Source organism: Synchiropus splendidus, chromosome 5 (genome assembly GCF_027744825.2).
Source record: "Synchiropus splendidus isolate RoL2022-P1 chromosome 5, RoL_Sspl_1.0, whole genome shotgun sequence".
NCBI lineage: Eukaryota > Metazoa > Chordata > Actinopteri > Syngnathiformes > Callionymidae > Synchiropus > Synchiropus splendidus.
The window spans coordinates 32,300,603-32,322,684 of record NC_071338.1 but is presented as its reverse complement, the minus strand read 5'-3'; the positions used below and the strand labels follow the sequence as shown (position 1 = coordinate 32,322,684).

Here is a 22,082-nt window from a genome sequence, read left to right as displayed (position 1 = left end):
AACCCTTGGCTGTGCCCAGGTATAAAGGGGCGTCGGGCAGCTCGGCGGTGTGTGCCTTCACCATGGCGCAGGTGGAGCGGGCCTTTAGCGGGCGCTACAGGGAGGTGAACAGGGAGACGCAGCAGTGGTACACCTACAACCACCCGGTACCAGAACCCCGGCCCGGCGCGGTGAGGCCTCCATTCTATTTCTACTTGCCAGAGTCTGTTAGAGTGACGCGCTGTGCTTGCCCCGCCCCCAGTGTGTGACCAACCATGCCAGACAGATGGGCATCCAGTCCTCGCTCCACATGCCCGACAAGGTGCTCAACTTCGTCAAGGACCACTTCCTGATGGACAGCGTGATCCGCAGCACGCCGCTGCTGCTGAAGCGCAGCGTGCGCTACACTCAGATCGCCGTGCACCAGATCCAGGGCATGGAGCGCGCCTACGACGTGCTCTTCATCGGGACAGGTTTGCACCGGCACCCCGCCCTCCGGCGCCGCCCTCCTGACCTTGGGTCTGACCTCCGCCACCCTCGTTCTGACAGATGACGGGAAGCTGCACAAGGCCATCAACGTCAACGACAAGATGCACATCATCGAGGAGATGGTTCTGTTCCCGCATCCACAGCCCATCCAGCACATCGAACTGGACCCTCAGAGGGTAGGTGGTCGTGCCCACCAGCGTCTGAAGACGTCGAAGGAATACAGCTGTTTTTATTCGACGAGTTTCAGTCCTGGCTGCTCCGCGACTAGCAGCTGATCCGGTTCATGTTTGGACCTGTGACACTCGAAAACCTGCTTCTGCCTCATGGCTGGACTCATGCTCAGTGATGGGCTTCATGAAACAGTGTCCTCATTTTCAGAGCTCAGTAGGGGGCGCTCTCTGTTTAAACATGACGTGAGCTTTCATTGAAATTATTCATGAAATCTGAAAGGAGGCAGTGCCACCTAGTGGCCTCTGAAAATGAGGACACTGTTCAGTGAAGCCTCACCAGGCCGTCCTCCCTCTCTTCCAACCTTCCATCCATCCACCCATCTCTCAATCATCCTTCCTTCCATCCATCCTACCATTCTGCCTTCCTTCTGTCCATCCTTCCTTCCTTCCATCAATCCTTCCTTCCTTTTGTCCATCCATCGATCATTCCTTCCATCCATCCACCCATTCTTTGTTCCTCATGTTTATCCATCCACCCATTCTTCCTTCATCATCAATCCATCCACCCACCCACCCACCCATTCTTCCTGTTCATCCATCCACCCATTCTTCCTTTCTTTTGTCCACCCATCGATCCTTCCTTCCTTTCTTCCTTCCATCCACCCATTCTTCCTGTTCATCCACCCATCCAGCACTCTCCGATCCACACCTCTATCCTTACCACCCTCCCTCTCTTCCAACCTTTCATTCATCCACCCGTCTGTGTTCACCTCATTCGTCCCTCGTGGTTTTTGAAAAACCTTAATCTGCAGACACATTTCTTCATGGCGACAGCTCAGTCATCTGGACTCCTGATCCTGGGCTGAACGTCTCCCACAGCAGAGACGCTGCTGCAGAGACTTCATGAGTCTCTCTGGCGCTGGACCCAGATCCAGATTTGATTTCACTCCTCTCTTTATGACATAATGGGCTCTTGGGGCGGCATGTGAGGCCAACGCTGATCTTCCTCCTCCTCAATCCTGGAAGGCCTGAGTGTGTTGCTGGCTCCTCGTGGTGACGATGGGCAACAGATCAGAACTCTATGGAGCCGAGCGCGACCCGGTCCAGAGAGCAGAGCTCAGCACGATCATGTCTCTCTCTCTCTCTCTCTCTGCTGCAGGGCCTGCTCTTCGTCTCCTCCTACTCGGGTCTGGTGGAGGTCCCGGTGGCCAACTGCTCCAACTACCAGAGCTGCGGCGAGTGTGTGCTGTCCAGAGACCCCTACTGCGCCTGGACCGGGAGACTGTGCCGCGACGTGAGGATGGCTCCTCCGGACAGGTCAGTTACGACAAGTGACAAGTGGAGGTTTACAGGCAGAACTAACTGAAGTGGTCGTCACAAAAGTGGAAGTAAATGGCATTGGAAGTAGTAAAATCAATGACACCATGAATGGAGATGACGGAGATGTTGGTCCTCTGAGCTTCTGTCCGTCTCCTCAGTCACTGGCAGCAGGACGTGGAGGAGGCCGACACATCCGCCATCTGCAACCGAACGGTTCCCAGCGGCCGCTCCTTCAGGCCCGCGTCCTCCCGTGAGTAGCTCCGTCACGAACCTGTTGGCTCTCAGCCCCGAAGGCTGATGTCACGTGTTTGAGACCGTTCACTGAGCTCCTGGCGCCACCTGCTGTTTACAGCTGTAACTACATATAAATAGCAAGTCTGACGACGTTGACGCTCAGGGTCAAACAAAGGTCAAATTTTGTTTAACTGGTGATCGTCACTGCCTGGTCTGGTCCACCTGCCTAATGTGGTCCGCCGGAAATTTACCAGCTGTTTTACCAACTGACATTTACTGGTGAGCGCATGCGTCTGTGATTATGTCACACAGAGGTTGTCGTTTTTTTTTTTTACTTAATACAATTGTTTTTTTACTTAAAATAGTCGAGATTTAGAAAAGTCATCTAGTAATGTTTTAAATCCAACAACACATACAGACTCAAGGACCGCACCACAGTGGACATAAACCTCGTTCAGGTTTAAATCTATGTGAAACAAACGTATGGAGAAATATATAATTTATCAGAAGCAATACATTGTGCAGCTCAAACGTATTGCTGGAGCTTGAAATGTGTATTGATTCAAAAATGAAGGAGTTATTTATATCACGCAAAGGTGATAGGTTTTTTTTATTATTTAAAATTGTCTTTTTTTTTAACTTAAAATGGTCTAGATTTAGAAATTTTATGTTTTATCTGATATTCTATTTTTTTCATCCAGCATTATTGAATCAGTAACATCCCAAGCTCCTCCAATACATTTGACCGGTGCAATGTATGGTATGATCATTATTGTATGGGAAACATTTCTCCTTACATGTGTTTCACATAGACTTAACAGGAGCAGGAGTGAGCACCTCTGCGCCTGAACGAGGTTCATGTCGACCGTGGTGCGGTGCTTGAGTCCGTTGCTGGATTAGAAAAACAACAACTTGAATATCAGATAAACCCTACAATTTCTAAATCTAGACTATTTAATAAAAAAAAAACAATTTTAATAAGTCACCTATTTTAATAAGTTATCGCCTTTGCACAATCTAACCATGTACACATGCGCTTACCAGTAAACGTCAGTTGGTAAAACATGCACAATTTCCAGTTCCAGCACCGGAATTTCCAGCGGACCACATCAGGCAGTGACGTGATTATTCGGGATGATAGTCTTCGGTCAGCTCTACCGCCCCCTAGTGTCCAGAGCTGCGCAGTGAGTGACTGACGGGGGTGTCTCCTGCAGGCGTCTCGCACTGCCAGCTCATCACCATCCCGGCCAACGCCTTCCGAGTCCTGCCCTGCAAGCTGCGCTCCAACTTGGCCCAGCGCAGGTGGCGCTACAGTGAGGGTGCCAGCAAGTTCCTCTACGCCACCCCGGAAGGCAACCTGGTGGTGGTGGCCCCGGCGGAGAGGACGGAGACGTACGAGTGCTGGTCGGAGGAGGAGGGCTTCCGGCAGCTGCTGGCCAACTACTGCGTGAGAGCCGAGCCCCGGCAGGAGAGCAGCACGCTGCCGAGGGGCCACTCGCCGCGCGCCCCGCACGTGCTCCCCGAGCAGAGCATGGTCCTGCCGGGCGAGTCCCGCTCGCCACAGAGCCACACCAAGACCTACTGGAACGAGCTGATCGTGGTGTGCGCCCTGCTGGCCTTCTCCCTGCTGGTCTTCTCTCTCTTCGTCATCTACCGCAACCGCGACCACATGAAGTCCGTGCTGAAGCAGGGCGAGTGCCCCAACGTGCCGCAGAAGAAGCCCAGGATGGTGGGCAAGCCTGCCGAGAGCCTCCCGCTCAACGGCTCCACCATCCCCGTCTCCACCTCCGACCACAAGGGCTACCAGACGCTCAACGACAACTACATCTGCAGCACGCCCACGCACGAGTCCTCGCCCGAGAACAGCAAGAGCTTCTCCGAGGCGTCCGACCGGAGGCCGCTGAACCTGAAGGAGAGCCACGTGGAGTACTCGCCCACCTGCCCGCGGCCACGGGTGCGGCTGGGCTCCGAGATCAAAGACTCCATCGTATGAGAGCCGGCGCCGCGGACGGTCCGACAGCGTCGCAACATCCTTTATGTTCGTCAGCGAGAGGCGAGGGACGGGACGGGAAGTGGACGGGTCCGTTCATGGCAGCTGTTTTCTTTGGGTCATTGCCGTCACCACTCGCAGTATTTATGACAGAACCTCGCCACCCTCGGGTTCTGATCCATGCCAATGGTTTAGTGCTTCATCTTGTCTGGGTCCGCCGCGACGCTCTGAAGTGTATCGACAGTGTCGCGCTCTGACGGACCACAGGGGGTGAAGCAGCTCGGGAACCAACCACCCACCTGTTTATTCCACTGGTTTCAGGTCGCAAAGTTGGCGGTTGAGGACCAGAACACTCGCTAGGAATTACAGGTCAGGGTCCGAAATATCTGTTCCTAGACGCAGTAGTCTCTGTGACCCCCGTCCCGCTGATGAGCGCCTCCTTCTGGCTCAGCTCACCTTTGTCCACCAACCATTTCATCTGAGCTTCAGCCGAAACCATCCTGAATCTCCAGGTCCTTCGGCGCAGCTCGCTTGAGTATGTACTTCCTGTTTCCTGCCAGGTGGTCCGGATCGTCCGCGCTGGTCTGTAACGTTGAATGTACGCGACCCGGCACCTCGCTCATGATCAGGGCAGCGCAGACCTCCGCTGTGCCAACGTAGTAATAATAACCATGGAGGTGCGCCCGCTGCGGGCCGAGGCCACGCCCTCGCTGCGGAGGAGCACAGAGCAGGTTCTCTTCAGGCACAAAGGAATGTGAAGGTCGGACCTTTCAGACAGAACTGGAGCCGCTGCTTCGCTCGGACACACTCCGGTATGACAGAATGTTACGGTCACGTGACCCGTGTGTTTGTAAACTACAGCTGCATGTCACGTTTAAGTTGTCTGAAGCTTTGCTGAGGGGCGTGGCCTGAGCTCCAGACCCGGAAACGCCACGAAGACACCAAGGTGTCCGAGGTTGGGTCCGAAGCCAGACCGGGGGTTTGGATGGTCTCGGTCAGGCAGTGGAGAGTGCCACGTCAGTGGACACGCCCCCAGCAGCTTCCTCAGCCCTGTCCTGGGCTGAAGCGCTCGAGTTTCTGAAGGAGCCACGCAGCTCGGACCTGTGCGTCTCTGGTCCTGACCGCAGCTGCTCATGAGCCAGTGTCCAGCTCTGAATGTGGGCGGCACTCGCGCGGCGTGATGGAGGCCAAGTCCGAATTGTCCAAAGATGTCGCCGGTCCATCTTCACCTGAATATGTCGCGACCTGAAGAGCACAACAACGGTGGCTGTTACTTTTGACTCTGTGCTGTGTTAGCTGTGTGTGTGTTCAAGGGACCTTGTGTGTCGTAGAGCTAGTCTTCAGTCTAGAGCCGTCTTTCCTCCTGCACACAAAGCTCTCTGGGACCTTCGCGGCGGAATGTGTCTGGCGAGTCCTCGACACGGACCTGTGGCGGCGACGTCGCGCTGCAGCATTTCGGATTGTATCGGAAAGCTACGACAGGAAGTTAGCTTAGCACAAAGGCTGAACGACTTGTTGGATGGAGAGCTGCTTGATCTTGGGATGCTAATCGTGCTAGCTAGCATGTCGTGACAACTGGTTCACATGGATGTGGATTTGGGTCCTTCCTCACCTGGGGATCCACTGGCTCTACTCCCTTGTGACCTGGGAGGAGGTGCGGGGCAGGCCCAGTGATCATATCCGTCAGTGGTCCTGGAGCACCTCAGGGTTGGGCCTGATCTCTGACCTGCGCTAACAACAAAGCTAATGCTACGATGATCCGAGGAGGAGTCCAAGGGACACGCGTGAGATCCTCGTGGAGTGAAGCTGACCTGCATCCATGTGAACTACTGTAGTCTGGCAGCAGCTGGTGCTGACGGGAGAGCTTCTTCCCACCAGAGGGGGAGCTGTTGCGCTACTTCACCTGTGACCTCCAGACCTATCCTCACTACTCTCCGTCACCAAGGCCAAACGGGACGCAGTGACCACACAGCCGAGCTCTTGCCTGCATGATTCTCTTTTCTAAGTCGACTGTCGAGTACAAACTGTATTGTATTTTTTTGTATCATGAGGTTGTGACTGTTGTTTTTATTCTATTGTACATAAGAAGCACTTTATTTTAAGTTTTTCAATAAATGAATCAAATAAATGTTTTTGAACGAAACTGGAAGGTTTTGTTTTGTTTTTTCCTTAACTGACCTATGGGTGAGACGCCTGGCAGGACAGGTCCAAGGAGCGCCGCTGTTTGGACTTGATCATGTGATCAAAAGGCCAGTTTGTCGTGATCACGTGACTCTTGTTCATCATCTCGTCCATCCCGGGTTTTACACGGAGATTTGGAGATGTGGAGGTGTGGTGGAGTGGAGGATCATGTGATCAAAATATTTACAGGCGAGTTTGTCGTGATCACGTGACTCTTGTTCATCGTCTCGTCCGTCCTGGGTTTCACACGGAGGGAGATGTTGAGGTGTGGAGATGAGGAGGTGTGGTGGATCAATCATTTGGAGTGACTGGAAAGGAGAAGCTCAGAAATGCTCCTACCAGAGGGACATGTGGAGAAGTTGGAGACACGGTTATGGAGGACTGAGGAGGCTTGTCTCCCATGACTCACAGTTGAATCTAGTAGTTTCTGTACATCATTTTAAAATATTGACTGAAAGACAATGGATTGTTTCAAGAATAATGCATAGTTTAGGTCTCACAGAATAAGCCCAGAATTTGTCTCAGAAATATAACACAACCTCCTAAAATATATGTCAATAATATATTGTATAAAACTTTTTTTAACTAACTCCTGGCAACGACCCCCACCTGCTGGCCGGAGTGCGTCACTGCATCAGGTTCTTGAAACTCCTCGTCTCATTGAGATGGAAATCTCTTCCACATGGGGGACCAGGCCTGTTTTTATTTTATGATATTTGGACATGGTTTTAGTATATTTATTTTATTCAATTTTTTTATTACGTTTTTCGAATAAGAGTAAGTTTTTTTTCTTTAGTAAATTTGATGAACATGACTTGCATCTGATCTGATGCTGGTTGGATTTTTCCATAACAAATATCTTTGCGGTTATCACATGGTTCCGTGTGATGGGCCCCGAGATCAGAAAGGTTCAGAAGCCCTGATCTAAACCACGGGGCACTATGTTATGAGAGATATGGATTGTTCCAACTCGGATTAGCTTCTCTCAGATACAGTCACTTTGTAACAGTGAACAATTAAGATGTGACCAGTGATGGAGTGATGAGGTGCTTTGTTTGTAGACAGATGTGAGGTTCCACTGGCATAAAATGAAGTTCAGTCTGGCTTTTGGGTCGTGGGAGGAAAACGGCGTTTCTGCCATCTGAATGTGAGCTGAGCCAGGAGGCAGTTGAATCCTGGATGTCTCCTGATGTTGGAATAAAAGGCAGCAAGCAAGACAGTCCAGCATCAACTAAAAAGATACACTTTATTTGCAACCATGGGGGAGGATTTATACAAAAATACACAGAGTTAGATGGCCGCTTCGTCCCGCTGGAGCTGCGAACACAGACGCTCTTCTGTTCGCACCGTCCGCCTGGAGAGGAAGGAAAGGCGGATCCAAGTTCTGGGAGTCTGGAACCACAGATTCAGTCTGGACAACATCAGAGAGAGAAGGCTGAAGGCGGGGTGTTGGGCCACGAGGAGGCAGAGTCAGGCGCCGAGTCCTCCTCTACTTGCTTTCTTTTCCGCTCTTGCCGCCTTCGTTGGCCTGCTTCTGCTTCTGCTGCATGATCTGAGCATCCCTGCAGAGAAGCAGGTCAGAGCTGGCGCCGTCACCCGGAGCCTGCCGAGCCTCACCTCTGCTTGCGAGCGGCAGCTGACAGCCCGTCGTCGGATCGCTTGCCTTTGCCGTGGTCGCTCTGCTTCTTGGCATTTTTCTGGCGTGCGAGCTCACGCTGGTTTCCTCCTGAGGAAGCACCAGGACGGGAAACATGAAACACTGTCACCAGGAGCCACTCCTGAACGGATCAGCTCTGCCCCAACATCCCTCCTGATGCTTTAAAACCTCTGCATTCATCAGGTAGAATGAAAAAAAAAACCCCACACAACCTCAGGGCCGCCGACTCCCCCTCCACACTACAGCACGACCTTCATGATGACTGTCCTCCTCTTCCTCATCCCCTACAGTCTCGGTCCAACTCCTGACTTCCTCTCCAAACATCCCTCATTTCTGAGGTCACTCCCAGTGACAGCCTCTGGATCTTCATCCCAGACTCTCCTTGCTCTGACTCCAGAGTCTTGGACTCATCTTTGTTTCCATTTCACTCTTCTGTGACTCAGCAAGAGTTTCAGCTCAGACTGGTTGTGTGAGATTTGCGCCTCTAGCTCCGCCCCTTATGAGCAAGCACTCACTCACTCACTCATCCACTCAGACCAAAACAATAAAAACATGGCCGCACAACAAAAAAACAGGAGCTATTTCTGAAGACAAAATGACGCATCTGCCAGCTTGCAATATTTCAGATTCAAAGCCACAGATGAGCTTCCTCTGGCCAGTCGTGTCACGAGGTAGCAGCACAACAAATCTTTTCAGAAACTTCTGCTGGAGGACACAAGGTGAAGTGTGAGATGCTTCAGTCGCTCCTGCAGCCTCCTACACCTTTTATGTGTAAGTGTCCATGAATGGTGCAGATGCACTCGGGTGTTGTGATGGGCCGATGAGGCTTTGTGAGACAGCTACTGCATTTTCAGAGCCCAGTAGGTGGCGCTCTCCGTTTTAAAATGACGCAAGTAGGGATGGGCAATAACGTATCGTCCACCGTATCCCGCCAAACACAATTCTGCATCTCACGATAAATTCCATAAACACGCGGCTCACTCGCTGCATTGGACCTGCACACGTGAACATGACGAGACTGAAAATAGTTGGATATTGGACGGAGCTCCGCTCCGGTATTGGTAACGGCCTCCTCTTCCGCGTCCCCATTAGGGTTCACTGATGGAGGACACACTCTCACAGGCAGCGCTAATGCTACGAGGCGCCATCAGTTAGGGACCATCAACAAATTCTAAAGCCTCAAAGTCTGAGTGAAATCTTCAATAAGGCCATGGAAAACAAGCATTTTAGGAGAGAGAATTGTGACAAGGTTTTTCATCCCACAAGACAAAGGACTGACAGTTTGTATCATGATCTGGAGAATAGACTCTGACTCCATGATCATTTCTTCACCTGATTTCTAATGTTTCTTCAGCAGCATCTAGGAAATGTGTCCAGACTGCTCCATAGTTCAAGTCAACTGTTCAGAGACATGAGATACAGCAGACAGATGGCTCCATTTAACCCCTAAATAAAGCTGGCAGAGCAGCCTGTCAGACACCAGCGGCTTCTACCAGAGACCTGAAACATTGAGTTCCTCATCTCTGCTCTGAGTTCACTGCTCTATTGAGACGTCAACAAATCATGACATTGGAGACAAACTCCACTAATAAGTTCCATCATAAAACAGTGTCAAGAGAGAGTGTAGTGTCCAACACATGGAGGAGAAGGAACATGGATTTATCCTGATCATTATCATTATCACTGAAATTACTACATTTATCGTGACCTTTTGTCCATACCACTGATCCCTAGATGCAAGGTTTCATTTAATTGGCTGTTCAAATCCAAAGAATTACATTCCTTTACTGAATAATGCTCATTTTACAGTACATTTTAAACCTTAGAATGAATCAATACAAGGTAATAAAGTACTGTTCCTCTTCAAATAATGTTTTAACCAGAGCTCTGTTGCCAGTATACGGCATCTTCCGATAGTTATATATATATATATATATATTATATCCCCAAAAACACGACTCCACTCGCTTCTCTTGTTTCAACACAAGTGTGACGTAACACCATCATGAACCAGTGCAAGGCACGCGAGCCGCCGACGTGGCAGGGGGGCGCTGTGGAGCACAGCCAAGCGCAGACCACAGAGCCAGGACTCGGCGACACCAGACTGGCACAGTGGGACTAAACTCACACGTCTATCGGTCAACAACACATGTTCATGAACAGACTCCTGCGGTAGCAGACGAGGGTCCGGCTCCACAGCCAGCGCAGCCGCAGGCCGAGTCGAGTCGAGTCGAGATGGACTCAGGGTTGGACTGCGACACCGCGGTGGAAACACTCGCCAACTATTCCAGACATTGGCCTGGTTGAGGCCTTCAGACGTGTGAGTGGACACAGAAGCTGAGGCCCAGAGCCGTCATGACTCTTCGCTCTGCGGCGGAGTCAAAACACGGCGATGATACAGTTGCAGGAAATAGACGGAGCCCAGGCGGCCAACAGCGGCGGACACACAGCACAGACATCAAGCAGGTATTGTCTTACAGTAAAACACAGCTCGATACCCACTGGTCATTTTGTGACGTGTTCGTCGCCTCTTCTGTCGAGATCCGAAGACTTTCAGCCTAAAGGGCCGCTGGCTTCCTCCGCGTCTCTCCAAGCGCTGCTTCTGTGACGCGGCCGCGCAGTTACCGCGAGACCTGTCCTTGTTTGGGCCCGCTGCGCATGCGCGAGTCCGGAGACGTCACACGCGAACTTGGCGTCGAACAGTGCTTTATATCATATGTATCGATTGGCGAATGGTGAACTTTGGCTGGGCACATGAAATGAATAATAAAAGGTTTCTTCTTCGGAGAAGTGCTCCTATCTAATCATACGTCTCCATCATGAACCTCCCAGGTTGCCTTCCACTCTCCTTCATCGCCAACCTTCTAGGCCCAACTCGGTCTCTTCCCCACACACCTGCCTGACTGAGTCTCCAAACTTCTACACATGTCCTTCCCGTCTTCATCTCAGACAGTGCAGCCGGCCTGCACACTCCTCATCTCCCAGACTCTCTGACTCTAGATGACTGAGCCCAATATGACGAGCCATCTTCACTCCAGCTACTTCAAATGCAGCAGCAAACTGGTCAGGGGATAATGGAAGGTCCCAGCCAGCCGGAGCCAACAGGTGGTCAGCAAACAGACCACCCCCTGGCTCCTCCAAGAGGACCAGGCCATTTAACTCTGGCTGCTGACCTCATGACCTCACCTCAGACAGATGGAGGAACACGTCATTTGCAATTCCTTCATTCAGCAATGTCTCCTCAAGCTATGTTGAGAAATTCGTTCTGAAGACAACAGCTCATTAACAGCAGGAACACACTGTGGTGTTTATGTTTCTGTGTGCCAACATGTTCTCTTTCTCCCTCAGTTCATGCGCGACCACATTCTTGTCAGGGGTCAACGTTAACTTCACTTTTATTGACGTAGCAGTAAGAAGAAAAACCACGTATCCACTTCACACACAGCAGCTCTGGTGAAGAAAGGATGCACAAATCCTGATGGATATCGAAGTTCAGATCCAGGACGAGTCTTTGGAAGCGCTCCAGGAATGAGCACAAGTGGTTCTCCATAACAACCTGTGACTCGGTAAGCTGCACCGTCGACCAGATCCATGCAGCCTTCGTCACACGCCTTCCCCTGCCTCACCACCAAACCCTCACTCACTCTTTCAAGTCAATAATCATGGTTTTTAAAAAGTCAGGGCAAGTGATGAAGAGGCACCGAGTCCATCGCATGGCAGGTCCACAATCCCAGGATCCTTTGCAGGTCACATAAATGAGCCCCATGACATCAAGAGGCAAACGGCCAAGTCAAGGAGTATCTCATTTTTAAAACCACATTGCTGCAAAATAGGTCTTTCACAAGACATTAAGGTTTATCTTGGAAGAGAACTCATGGAGGATAAATGGTGCTCTCCAAAAAGAAATACACTTTATATATAAATGTAAAACATGTCACATGATGCTTCCTGCCCACAATTGCTCGTCTCTCCACAGCTGAAAACAAATAGACGGCGTACCCCATCAGCCGCCTCTGATCACCCACAAAAAGGGAGGGAAGGTTCCACACTTTTCAGAGTCAACAGCGCCAGCTTCACTCTCCTGACAGAAGCTCAGAAGAATCTGGCCGTGGGCCGGCGGTGTCGGCGATACGTCCTTCACTGGAATCCTTTTTCATTTTCTTCCCTTTTTTGGATTTTTTCTTCTTCTCCTGCATCATTTCAGGGTCACTGTGGAATGAGCATAGATCCGTGAAACACTAGGACAATAACTCTAAACATCAGTGGACTACAGAGGTGGAAAGTTTAGATAGGACAAAAGTGTTGTCCGGTCACCTATGCTCAGGAGCTGCAGGAGAAACGCCCTCAGCTGACCCGTCGTCGTCCAGCTGCCTTTTCGCTGCCTTCTCAGGCGCAGGATCAACCGGCCTTTCGTCTGCAGAACATAGGAGATACCAAGATCAAAACCAAGCTGTTGTTGTGTGACCTGTTGAATGTTACGTGCTCTGAAGCTGATGGTTGTCCACCATCTAAGACACCTGGAGCTGGGCTACTGCTCAGCCCCCAGTAGCTCCAAGCACAGGATGATGAAGCCCACCACCAGTCCAGGAGTGAGTCAAGTCTCATGGACCATCCGTCCAGGTGTGAGTCAACTCTCATGGACCATCCGTCCAGGTGTGAGTCAAGTCTCATGGACCATCCGTCCAGGTGTGAGTCAAGTCTCATGGACCATCTGTCCAGGTGCGAGTCAAGTCTCATGGACCATCAGTCCAGGTGTGAGTCAAGTCTCATGGACCATCTGTCCAGGTGCGAGTCAAGTCTCATGGACCATCAGTCCAGGTGTGAGTCAAGTCTCGTGGCAGAAACCGAGCACAAAATGCATTGGGTCTTGCGGTGGCGACGCACCTGCTTCTGTGCCTGGCTGCTGTCCGTTCTCCAACTCTTCGTCCACGGTCAGATCCAAGCCGGCCCACTTCTTGTAGACAGGGACCAGCACCGCGCGCGGACACTCGACCAGCGCCGCGGCTTCGGAGATGCCCAGACCCAGTCGAATGGCCATCACAATCTGGCCCTTGTCAAAGTCGCTCAATTTCGAGAACTTCTCCGTTTTCCTCGCTGCCATCGCTGGGAGTTGAGTCGCAGGCCACTCGGCCAACGCGTCGTTCCGGGGCTCGAAAAACAACAGCGCTACCACGACGCGCAGCCGCGTTTCAACCGTGGCAGGCTGTGACGTAATCACTCAGAAGTATCGCGATAAACGAATTCTCGCAACCTTTGCGCATGCTCGAAGGACACAGCCTTTGCAATGACTCAATACAGTAGGAGTATAATAATAGTCGTTCCGTGATTCCAGGCGCAGTTTTGCGAAACCATTCAATAAGTTATTCACTAATTCTTTACTAAATAAAACTGTTTTATTGACTCACCGACCAATGAAATGACTGAGCGACCCAGCACGCGGCGAATCACGGCTCCAGTTGACACGCTGCAGCCGAGTGAACACAGTCTCTAAAGCTGACAAAGGCTACAATCAGACCTCAGATCTAACAGAAAACATGGAGAGACCAATGAAAAAGCATCCTTCAAAAGATTCCTGGATCCAGATGGTGATCCAGATCATCTGGGCTCGAAACACTGAGGCTCTTTACAAACAGGGTCAGAGTCGTCTCTACTTCTTGAGGAGGCTCGGGTCCTTCAACGTCTGCGGGACCACGCTGAGGATGTTTCATGAGTCGGTGGTGTCCAGTGCAATTCTGTTCACTGAGGTTTGCGGCCGCAGCAGATTAACGGTGGCAACAGACTCATCCGCAAAGCTGGTGATGTGGTGGGGGTGAAACTGGACTCCTTGGTGACGGATGCTCCTGAAACTAAGGAGCATCCTGGACAACATCACCCACCCCCTCCATCTGCTCCTGGTCCAATACAGAAGCACATGGACAAATAGACAGAGACTGCCTGACTCAAAGACCGAGCGCCACAGGAGCTCCTTTCTTCCTATGGCAATTAAAACATACAATTCATCCCTGAAAAAAATACAAAGAGTTTTTTTTTGGCACATTTTCTGTTCTTGAACTGCATTTGTTGCACAATGTTTTTCTAAGATCCTTTGTATCACTTTTTTTCCACTTTATAATATTATTTCTTTTTAATTTATTGTGATATGTTGTGTACAGAGCATGTTACAAACACAATTTCCCTTGGGATTAATAACGTTTTTCTGATTCTGATTTCTTCCCTGTACAGTTGAACATATTTCCTGAAAATGTTATCAAAATCAAATTTGGATCTGAAGCATAACCTTCCTGTCGGCGGCATTTAAAACCCTCAGAAAACAATAATCTGGAACCAAGAAGTGGAAGCTTCTATGGTATGGTATGGTCGATAATGATTTAATCATTTAACCTTATAACCAGTTTCATTTCTTCTCCCGAGAATTTCAGACGCCAATAGGCCTTCTTATGACAGTCACTAGATGGCGCTCACTGCTCTAAATTCCTTGGCTTTGACCTTTTCAGCGCCCATTTTAAAGCAGGCAGCGCCACCTACTGAGCTCTGTAAATGAGGACGATGTCAATAGCGCATGGTATTTCTGTGTTCCATCACCATAAATCAGTTGTATGGCCAAATAGAGGAGACCTTTCTTTTCTGTCAGTATGTCTGCGTCCGTAAAGAAAAATGACCTTGCAACCGACATGCTTCTGACGACCACAGGGCTTCAAAGATGCTGGATTTATTTTATGGGGAAATATTTGTAGTATTTTAAAATACTTCACCATGAAATTGCGATGCTTTCATTGGTTCTAGGATCTGATCATTTCTGTTTATTCACATGGTATTTTTTCATTTCAATGCTAAGTCATTATTGTATCGCAAAATAATAAAACAAAAATGTAGTTCTAACAGTGTGAATTCATCAGACATCTCTAACTTTGATGTCATCCTTCCCTCCGATGAAATTCCTTCTTAAGAATGTCCAGAGGTTGTTTATTTGTTTGTTAAGTCTGTAGCACATTGCGCATACTGGAATTATCTGTCCACAATGTAACTACTGATGCGTTACTCCCGAGCTAATAATGCTTCTGTCCAAGTTGAACGGAATGACAGAACTAAGATTAAAACTGTAAGGGCCTTTTAATGGGTTTCTTAGTTGTGTCACTTGTTGACCTTGATGTCATTTTGATGTCATTGCTGCATATTAAATGAAGAGTCGGCCGCCTCATCAGGGATTTGACTTGAGCACTCCCCTCGACAAGGATGGGCTCATTCATGACTGGAGTCAAACTGGAGACCACAAACTGTGATAAGCATCGAAACAAAGATCAATGAACCAGGCGGCCGCAGCGGAAGAGCAGGAAGTTTAGAAGCGCTCACATTTAAGATTTGTTTTAAGAATTGTATTACTCACATAAATGGTAAGTACTGAGTGTGAACAATGGTGGGAGGTACTTTTACAGTTTACATTCTGTCACCATCATTTTGTTCCGTGAAAATGAGTGTAATAACAAGCTGGAAGGTCAAAAGTGGTGGCAAGAATGACTGGACAGTCGACACTCTGAGGCAAAATCTAGATGATCTCGATGATGATGGCCGACTAGAGTATCTCTTACCTTTTATAAACACTCAAAAATAAACAGGAAAATATGCCATTCGGCTACATATTATAGAGATCATTTTTATATTTATTTTACCTCAAGAAACATAGTGCGTTTTATGGTCAACTGACCACAGAATGGTTTAATGAAAAAGGCTGCCAGTCATCAAAAGAGAGGGCAGCATCAATTGTGATACCAAGACAAATAACAGGTCGATAACATGTTATAGTTTAGAAGCTAAAATTTGTCCTTTTGAATCCTGAGATAGAAATTAACTGCCAGAAGTAAGATGGATCGATGGGGCTTCATGAAAGTGTCCTCATTTTCATAGCTCTGTGGGTGGCGCTGTTGGTTCAAAAATGGTGTGAGAGTTCAGAGAAATGGTTACTGAAATCCAAAGATTTTGGAGCAGACAACGCCATCTAGTGGGCCCTGAAAATGAGGACACAGTTTCATGAAACCCATGACTAGACTGTAGTGATGGGTTTCATGAAACTGTGTCCTGATTTGACGCTGAGGACACAAACTTGCAATACATGACACCTCATCTAGCCATTACTGCTAGACTGTCACCAGTCACTTCATGTTGCTGTGAATGTCTGAAACTCGACGCTGTATTTGTTTCATGATCGAGCATCACTGAAAAAACTGAAGAAGACTCTGCTCTGACGAGTGACTCTTCGCAGACAACACCATGGAACCGCTCCAGTCCGAACCTCAGTGTGGTGAAGGAGATACTGAGTTTGAATCGATCCTCTCCACGCTCCACAAAATGTTTGGCGACCGAACATCGTCTTCTTTTGACCGGCCTGATTTAGGAGTGGCCAGCCAACCTCCACTGGAAGGGAGTCAAGGTGACCCCAGCGGGCGCTCCTTCCCTTCTCGAATCCTCATGGAAAGCCTCCCCATTCACACAGGGACTGGTTTGGAGCAGCAGAATGTGTCTCCACATCTGTCCATGTCGCCCAGAGCCCCTCTGGAGCAGCAATATCCAATGATGGGCGCCTCCCACGTGTATCACCCAGCGGTTCCTCACACTTTGATGCCTGTTCATGTTCACCGTCAGCCAGGTCCGTACATGCAAAACCAGGTGAGTGGAGGCGAACCCGCACACAACTGCCAGAATGTCACCATTCTAAAGGGGATTGTCTTTTAAGTAATCACAGTTTCCTTCTCCCCATAGCCTCAGCAGTATCACTGGCCAAGACAGGGCTTCACCATAGTTGAAGACTTCTGTCACCCACCTGGTCATGAAACGGTAGGAGTGTCGCAGCTTTCTTCACTATTCTGATGTGTGTGATGGTGACTTGGTCCATGTGAGATCAGGTCACTGACCAGGCGTCATCAGTGTCTGTTACAATGGTCAGTTGTCAGCATCTGCCCCTTAACAACATGGTAAAGTTCAACCAATTCAGTAGACTTAAGGTGGGTTTAAAATGATTTTGCTTTATTTTGGACGGTTCATGTCATGTTTAGAACCCCGGAAGTGGATGAACTGTCCAAAATTGGGAAAATGAATAGTAAATAGAATCGCCAAAGTCATATGAGTCATAAGAATCAGACATGTAAATATTCCAGAGATGTCAACAAAACAGATTTCTTCTTCTTCTTCTGTTTCCTTCATTTTCCTTTTCAGTTTCTTCTCCTTTTGAATTGAAACATTACAAAATAAAATAATCTAATAAACTCAGGATTCTGAAACGCATTCTGTAACTTTTAAAGAATTCAAAACGCTCCAAAAACACGTCTTTAAGAGCGTTTCTCCAAACTCCAAACCAAGATACGATTAAAATGAAGTGGGCGTCGATTGATATGATCGTCATTACTTGCCGTTGTGACGTAACCAGTGGAGCAGCCGTGCCATTGCGCAGGCGCAGCTTCACTTCAAAGCTAGTGACAGACGCGACATGAAAAATAAAACAGCAATTTCTTTCCCGCAGCCAGAGGAGTTGAAGTTAACCGGAGATGTGTATGAGAACTGGAAAGCGTTTAAGCTGCGATTTGAGCTCTATATCCACGCCGTCAGTGTCGAAAACGACGAGCGGAAGTTAGCACTGTTGCTAATGCTAGCAGGTCGAGGAGCGCTGGATGTTTACAAAACATTCGACTTGAAATCTGAGGAGAAGCACAAGTATGCGGCTGTGATGGCGAGGTTTGACCAGCATTTCTCGCCCCGGAGAACCGAAGCGTTCCAGAGGTACATCTTCAGACACCGGCTGCAGAAGGAGTCCGAATCGATCGAACAATTTGTCATGGACTTGAGATTAAAAAGCCAGTTTTGTAATTTCGGCTCCCAGTGCGACGCCATGATCAGAGATCAACTTGTGTTCGGCATCCAGGACGACAGGACGCGGATGCTACTGCTGAAGGAGCCTGAACTAACTCTTTTAAAAGCGATCCGGATTTGCCAGGCGTCTCAGAGGTCGAAACTGCCGTTACAGACGATTTGCATTGAGGACGAGAGCCTGGACGTGGAAGCAGATCCCGCCGAGAGTCATCTCAGCTGTGACTCAAAGAGAAACCCCCTGTCACAGTTTCAAGACAGGACAGACTGTAGCACGCAGGCAGGACGGGGACACACCGAGGAGGAGCCGGAAGAGACGGATGCCCTGACGTCTGTGGGAGATGGGAAGAGTTCGGAGGGATGTATTGATGATGTGGATGAAGACTGCAAAGAGATCTCTTTTGAGCTGGACTCAGCCGCTGTAACGTACTTAAATAGGCACAACAGAAAAGCGGAGGTATGTCTCAATATACAACCATCAACCATGACCTCAAGACTGCCCGACCTCTGTTGCTAGTCACGTTCAGCTGATGAACTTCAGGCTGAGTGATGCGTGTGGGGAACGAACAACCGGAGCCAGTTGCTGAAAGACCAAGTGATGATGCAGAATGACGTGTGTGTGTGTGCTTTTTAAAAAATGAAATGTAGAAGATGTCAACTCAGCAGTTGGAATGTTGTCATCAGGACTGGGCCAGTTTGATCCCTCACACTCGCTGACTATCTTCGTGGCTCCTTGTTATTTTTTGACAGAAAAAAATGTGTACTGTTGGTTGGAGTTTTGCAGCCAAATGACATTGAATGAGGACATATTTCATGCAGAAAATACAGTAACAGTAACGACAACAATCTCACTGAGCCGCAGAAGATGTGTGCAGTTTGTACATGTGGGTGAGAACAGTCTTGAAAGCCACTTTTTGAATGGCTTTTAAAATAGTGTTGTGTGGTCTGATGACAGGAATGTCGTTTCACTTCACTCTGATGTGGAGAAACCTGAGGAAGAGCTGACAGATGAGGAACAAATGAGTGAAATTCTTGTTTTTTAATTCATTTCCAGGCCAACCACGGACACATGATGGATCCTCCCGAAAATATGAATCCACTTGGTGTGTTGTAAGTAACTATCATGGACTGAATTGCACTTTAAGACGACATGGCGCACAGTTCTACTCGACACACGGAGCTGATCGAAATGAAGCTTAATCATTTGACGGTGTTGTAATTGTCTCACGAACAGCCATTCCTGTGGCGGAGGGAAGCAGCCAGTCTGTGTTTGTAGAGACAGCCAGGGAAGAGTGATCCAGCTTGATGTAGCGCCGTCATGCTCCGCGACCGCGCCAGACAAGGTCACGTCAAAGTAAGTTTGTTCTGTTCAACGCCCTCTGCTACCCAAGCCGACGTTTCTGTGTGACCCTTGCGTTGAATACATTTTTATAGTCTGGATTTTATTGTTTGCCTTCATCTGATGTGCATTACTGTGAGTAGTGGAATGGAAAAAAAGAACATTATAACCACTTGCTTGGTCGGAGGAAATGGGAAACCAGCGTCTCAGATGTGTCAGAAAATCCTCCGATTTGAAACTGTTAGAAGAGTTTAACCTCCTCTGTGTTGCATTTGTTGCCCGTTTAGGCAATTCTATAGTCAACTGAAGTGTATTGTCATCGGGTATTCGGTTGGTGGACGCAATGATGTAGCTAAGCAAAATACAAAACATAAAATACTCCCTCAGCCAAAGGTCTGTCAAATCACAGACTCAAACTGATCCATGAAATTCTCATATCTATCGTTTCTCTACTTGCCTCCATTGAATCATGGACCACTGTCATCACACTATCTTTGACTGCAGAGTCACACTCACAGCAGAACAAAGGTGCTGCTTAAACTTAATTTGACACCAATGAAAACAAAGCTGAAGGAGGCTGCGATGCATCTGCAGCTAGCGATGAGTTGATAGTGTTTTGTGATACAATGACCTGTAGTGATGGGCTGTTGACTGTTCGTGCAACAGGGTCCTCATTTTCAGAGATCAGTAGGTGGCGCTCTCCATTTGAAAATGACATGAGGTTGTTCAACCCAAAGATTTTAGCCTTATCTAATCTAATCTAATCTGTTTCCTTTTCCAGGCAGCAGCAGGATAAACCCTACGTGAAAAAGCCGCCAAATGCCTTTGTCATCTTCATGAGGGAGAACCGAGCCAAGATCAAGGATTTTGCGCAACCCAAACACAGTGCAGAGGCTAATGCCATCCTGGGTCAAATGGTGAGTGAAGTTAGAGCCAAAACACATCTGCCTTTTCCTCGAGTTGCTTGCACTGATGTGTCCTCAGATGTAGTCCGTGTTTCTACTGTAGTCATTAGCACTAAGTGTCGTCTGGTTCCCACAGTGGAAGACCATGTCCCCGCAGGACCAGGAGAAGTATTACCAGAAAGCTGCGGAAGAGCGACGCCTCCACGCCGAGCAGCACCCGGACTGGTCCAGCAAAGACAACTACGTGAGTGCGACAGCGTCTCTGGAGCTCCGTCCAGCTGATGCCCATTTCACGCCTGCTGTCTTTGTCCAGGGCAAGAAGAGGAAGCGGCAGCGGAGCAGAGCTCAGACCAAGTGAAGAGTTGCTTCTTACATAAGGCTTTAAAACGCTAACTGGACTGAGAGTGACAGAATGATGAGCAGTCATTTAAAAATAACTTAAAAGTGAATAACACAATGAATTGCTGGAATACAAATGGAGCTACAGGTCTGCAGCAACGTTGGCAGTGACTGGAGATGATCACCAAGTGAGCATGCTAACAAGTCTGGTCTCGTGATGGTCTCGCTGTGCAGCTATTCAGTAGCGACGCCGGCACTTTGTTTCACCGACAGGTTTGACTGATGCCAGTGATGGCAGTACTGCATCTGAGAAGGTGAAACCTCTGCGATGTCTGGCTCTCCTGACACAGCATTTTGTTTTACCAGTATAATCTGTGATTTCATAGTTCAAGAATTTTAAAACTGTTTTTTTGCAAGGTGGAATCCCTCCTCACGGTGTTCATTTCACTTCAGCGCTGTCTTTAGAGGGTGCTTCATTTATCCACTGCACAAACCCGTTGAGTTGGTGCAGTTATGCGCCTCTATATTCACGCGTAGACACCGATATCATTTATTTTCACGCAAGTTCTGCCTCCGACCGCTGTGTGAGAGAGGTGAGGATGGATACATCAAACAACCGTCTTCATTTCCACTTCGAAACTTAGTTTGTTGGGAGCCAGGTGGAACTGTAGATCTCCACCTGTGACACGACGTCTGAAACTCTCCCCTGAACGCACACCCGACATCCTAAAATCTTAAAAGTGTTTATATATCTTAAATATATTTATAGTATTTATTGTTCTGACATTTCAGGACCCCACGAACAAAAATATACATCCTGGTGTGTACCTTTAAAAAACCTATATGTTTCTCAGATCTTTGTGTTATGTTTTCAGATTCATAGATTGCGTGAAAAATGACTGCACCGACTAATCGGTTACTGATGATAATTTGTGAGTTGCGGCCCTGACAGCGTCGTCCCTGCTTGAGTGAACTGTAGGAGAACGACAGCACCGACTGCTCGTCTGTATCGCGGTGTGTTGAAGTGCTGAGCAACTAAGTTCAAGAATGCAGCTTCTAGTTTTCTGTTCCTTCAAAGTACTGGATCTCGTGTTGGATCTGCTTATGTCGTGGTACTTCCTCCGTGGTAATCGCTTTACTTTTGATTATTAGTCACATTTCAAACCTCTATTATTTAGCTCAGAGCTTTCAGCACAGAGTGAGGCCGTGTGTTCTGGCATTCAAACCTTTGAAGACAGTAATACCTCAAATTATCGCCTGGGTTTGAGCTCCGTGGGCCACTGCCGTGGAGTAGAACCCGGGTTTCTTACAAATGCTAGTTGTTTGAATGATGCGCGTCCTCATATCGTGTCAAAGGAAAGAAATGGTTTGATAATCTGGCCCTCAGTTCAGTCGGAACAACTTTATCCTGTGTTTATACAGTGTGAGAATCTTCACCATACAAACTATTTTAGATCTCTAAAGTCAAAGGTTCTTATTTGTGAAGCACTTCAACACACTATTTTTCATCAGAAGTGTGCTGCTGTCGTCGCGAGCCCTTAAATGCAACACGGCTGCTGTGATAGTTCTGATGTACAAGTTGATCTGAGACCGCACTGTGAGAAGAATAAAGCTTGATTGTGGT

General features: G+C 48.5%; 3 protein-coding genes and 1 long non-coding RNA gene across 9 annotated transcripts in view; 3 read left to right on the top strand and 1 right to left on the bottom strand.

Moving 5' to 3' along the window:
* sema4bb (sema domain, immunoglobulin domain (Ig), transmembrane domain (TM) and short cytoplasmic domain, (semaphorin) 4Bb) overlaps positions 1-6,325 on the top strand; it is a 72,306-nt gene extending 65,981 nt beyond the window's left edge. For all 6 annotated transcript variants that reach the window (XM_053864446.1, XM_053864447.1, XM_053864445.1 and 3 more), the window contains 6 exons: positions 20-170; positions 242-452; positions 529-644; positions 1,798-1,955; positions 2,117-2,208; positions 3,407-6,325. In XM_053864446.1, coding sequence (XP_053720421.1) covers positions 20-170; positions 242-452; positions 529-644; positions 1,798-1,955; positions 2,117-2,208; positions 3,407-4,185 — 1,507 coding nt within the window. In that variant the 3' untranslated portion in view covers positions 4,186-6,325. The remainder of the gene's footprint in view (positions 1-19; positions 171-241; positions 453-528; positions 645-1,797; positions 1,956-2,116; positions 2,209-3,406) is intronic.
* Positions 6,326-7,590: 1,265 nt separating this feature from the next.
* On the bottom strand, positions 7,591-10,672 carry serf2b (small EDRK-rich factor 2b). The gene is made up of 3 exons (XM_053864452.1): positions 10,523-10,672; positions 7,981-8,089; positions 7,591-7,925 (listed from the first exon to the last, which is right to left on the bottom strand). Exons 1-3 carry the CDS (start codon positions 10,527-10,529, stop codon positions 7,853-7,855), a joined length of 189 nt encoding a protein of 62 aa, XP_053720427.1. The 5' UTR covers positions 10,530-10,672; the 3' UTR covers positions 7,591-7,852.
* Positions 10,103-14,837, top strand: LOC128758482 (uncharacterized). The gene is made up of 3 exons (XR_008414493.1): positions 10,103-10,486; positions 11,369-11,586; positions 11,997-14,837. It is a non-coding gene; the product is annotated as an uncharacterized LOC128758482 (long non-coding RNA).
* A 2,375-nt stretch (positions 14,838-17,212) lies between these two features.
* Positions 17,213-22,068, top strand: LOC128758688 (uncharacterized). Its single transcript, XM_053864907.1, has 6 exons — positions 17,213-18,332; positions 18,930-18,985; positions 19,110-19,229; positions 19,996-20,131; positions 20,256-20,363; positions 20,433-22,068. The coding sequence occupies exons 1-6, from the start codon at positions 17,499-17,501 to the stop codon at positions 20,475-20,477; spliced, it is 1,299 nt and encodes a 432-aa protein (XP_053720882.1). The 5' UTR covers positions 17,213-17,498; the 3' UTR covers positions 20,478-22,068.
* The last annotated feature ends 14 nt before the right edge of the window (positions 22,069-22,082 follow it).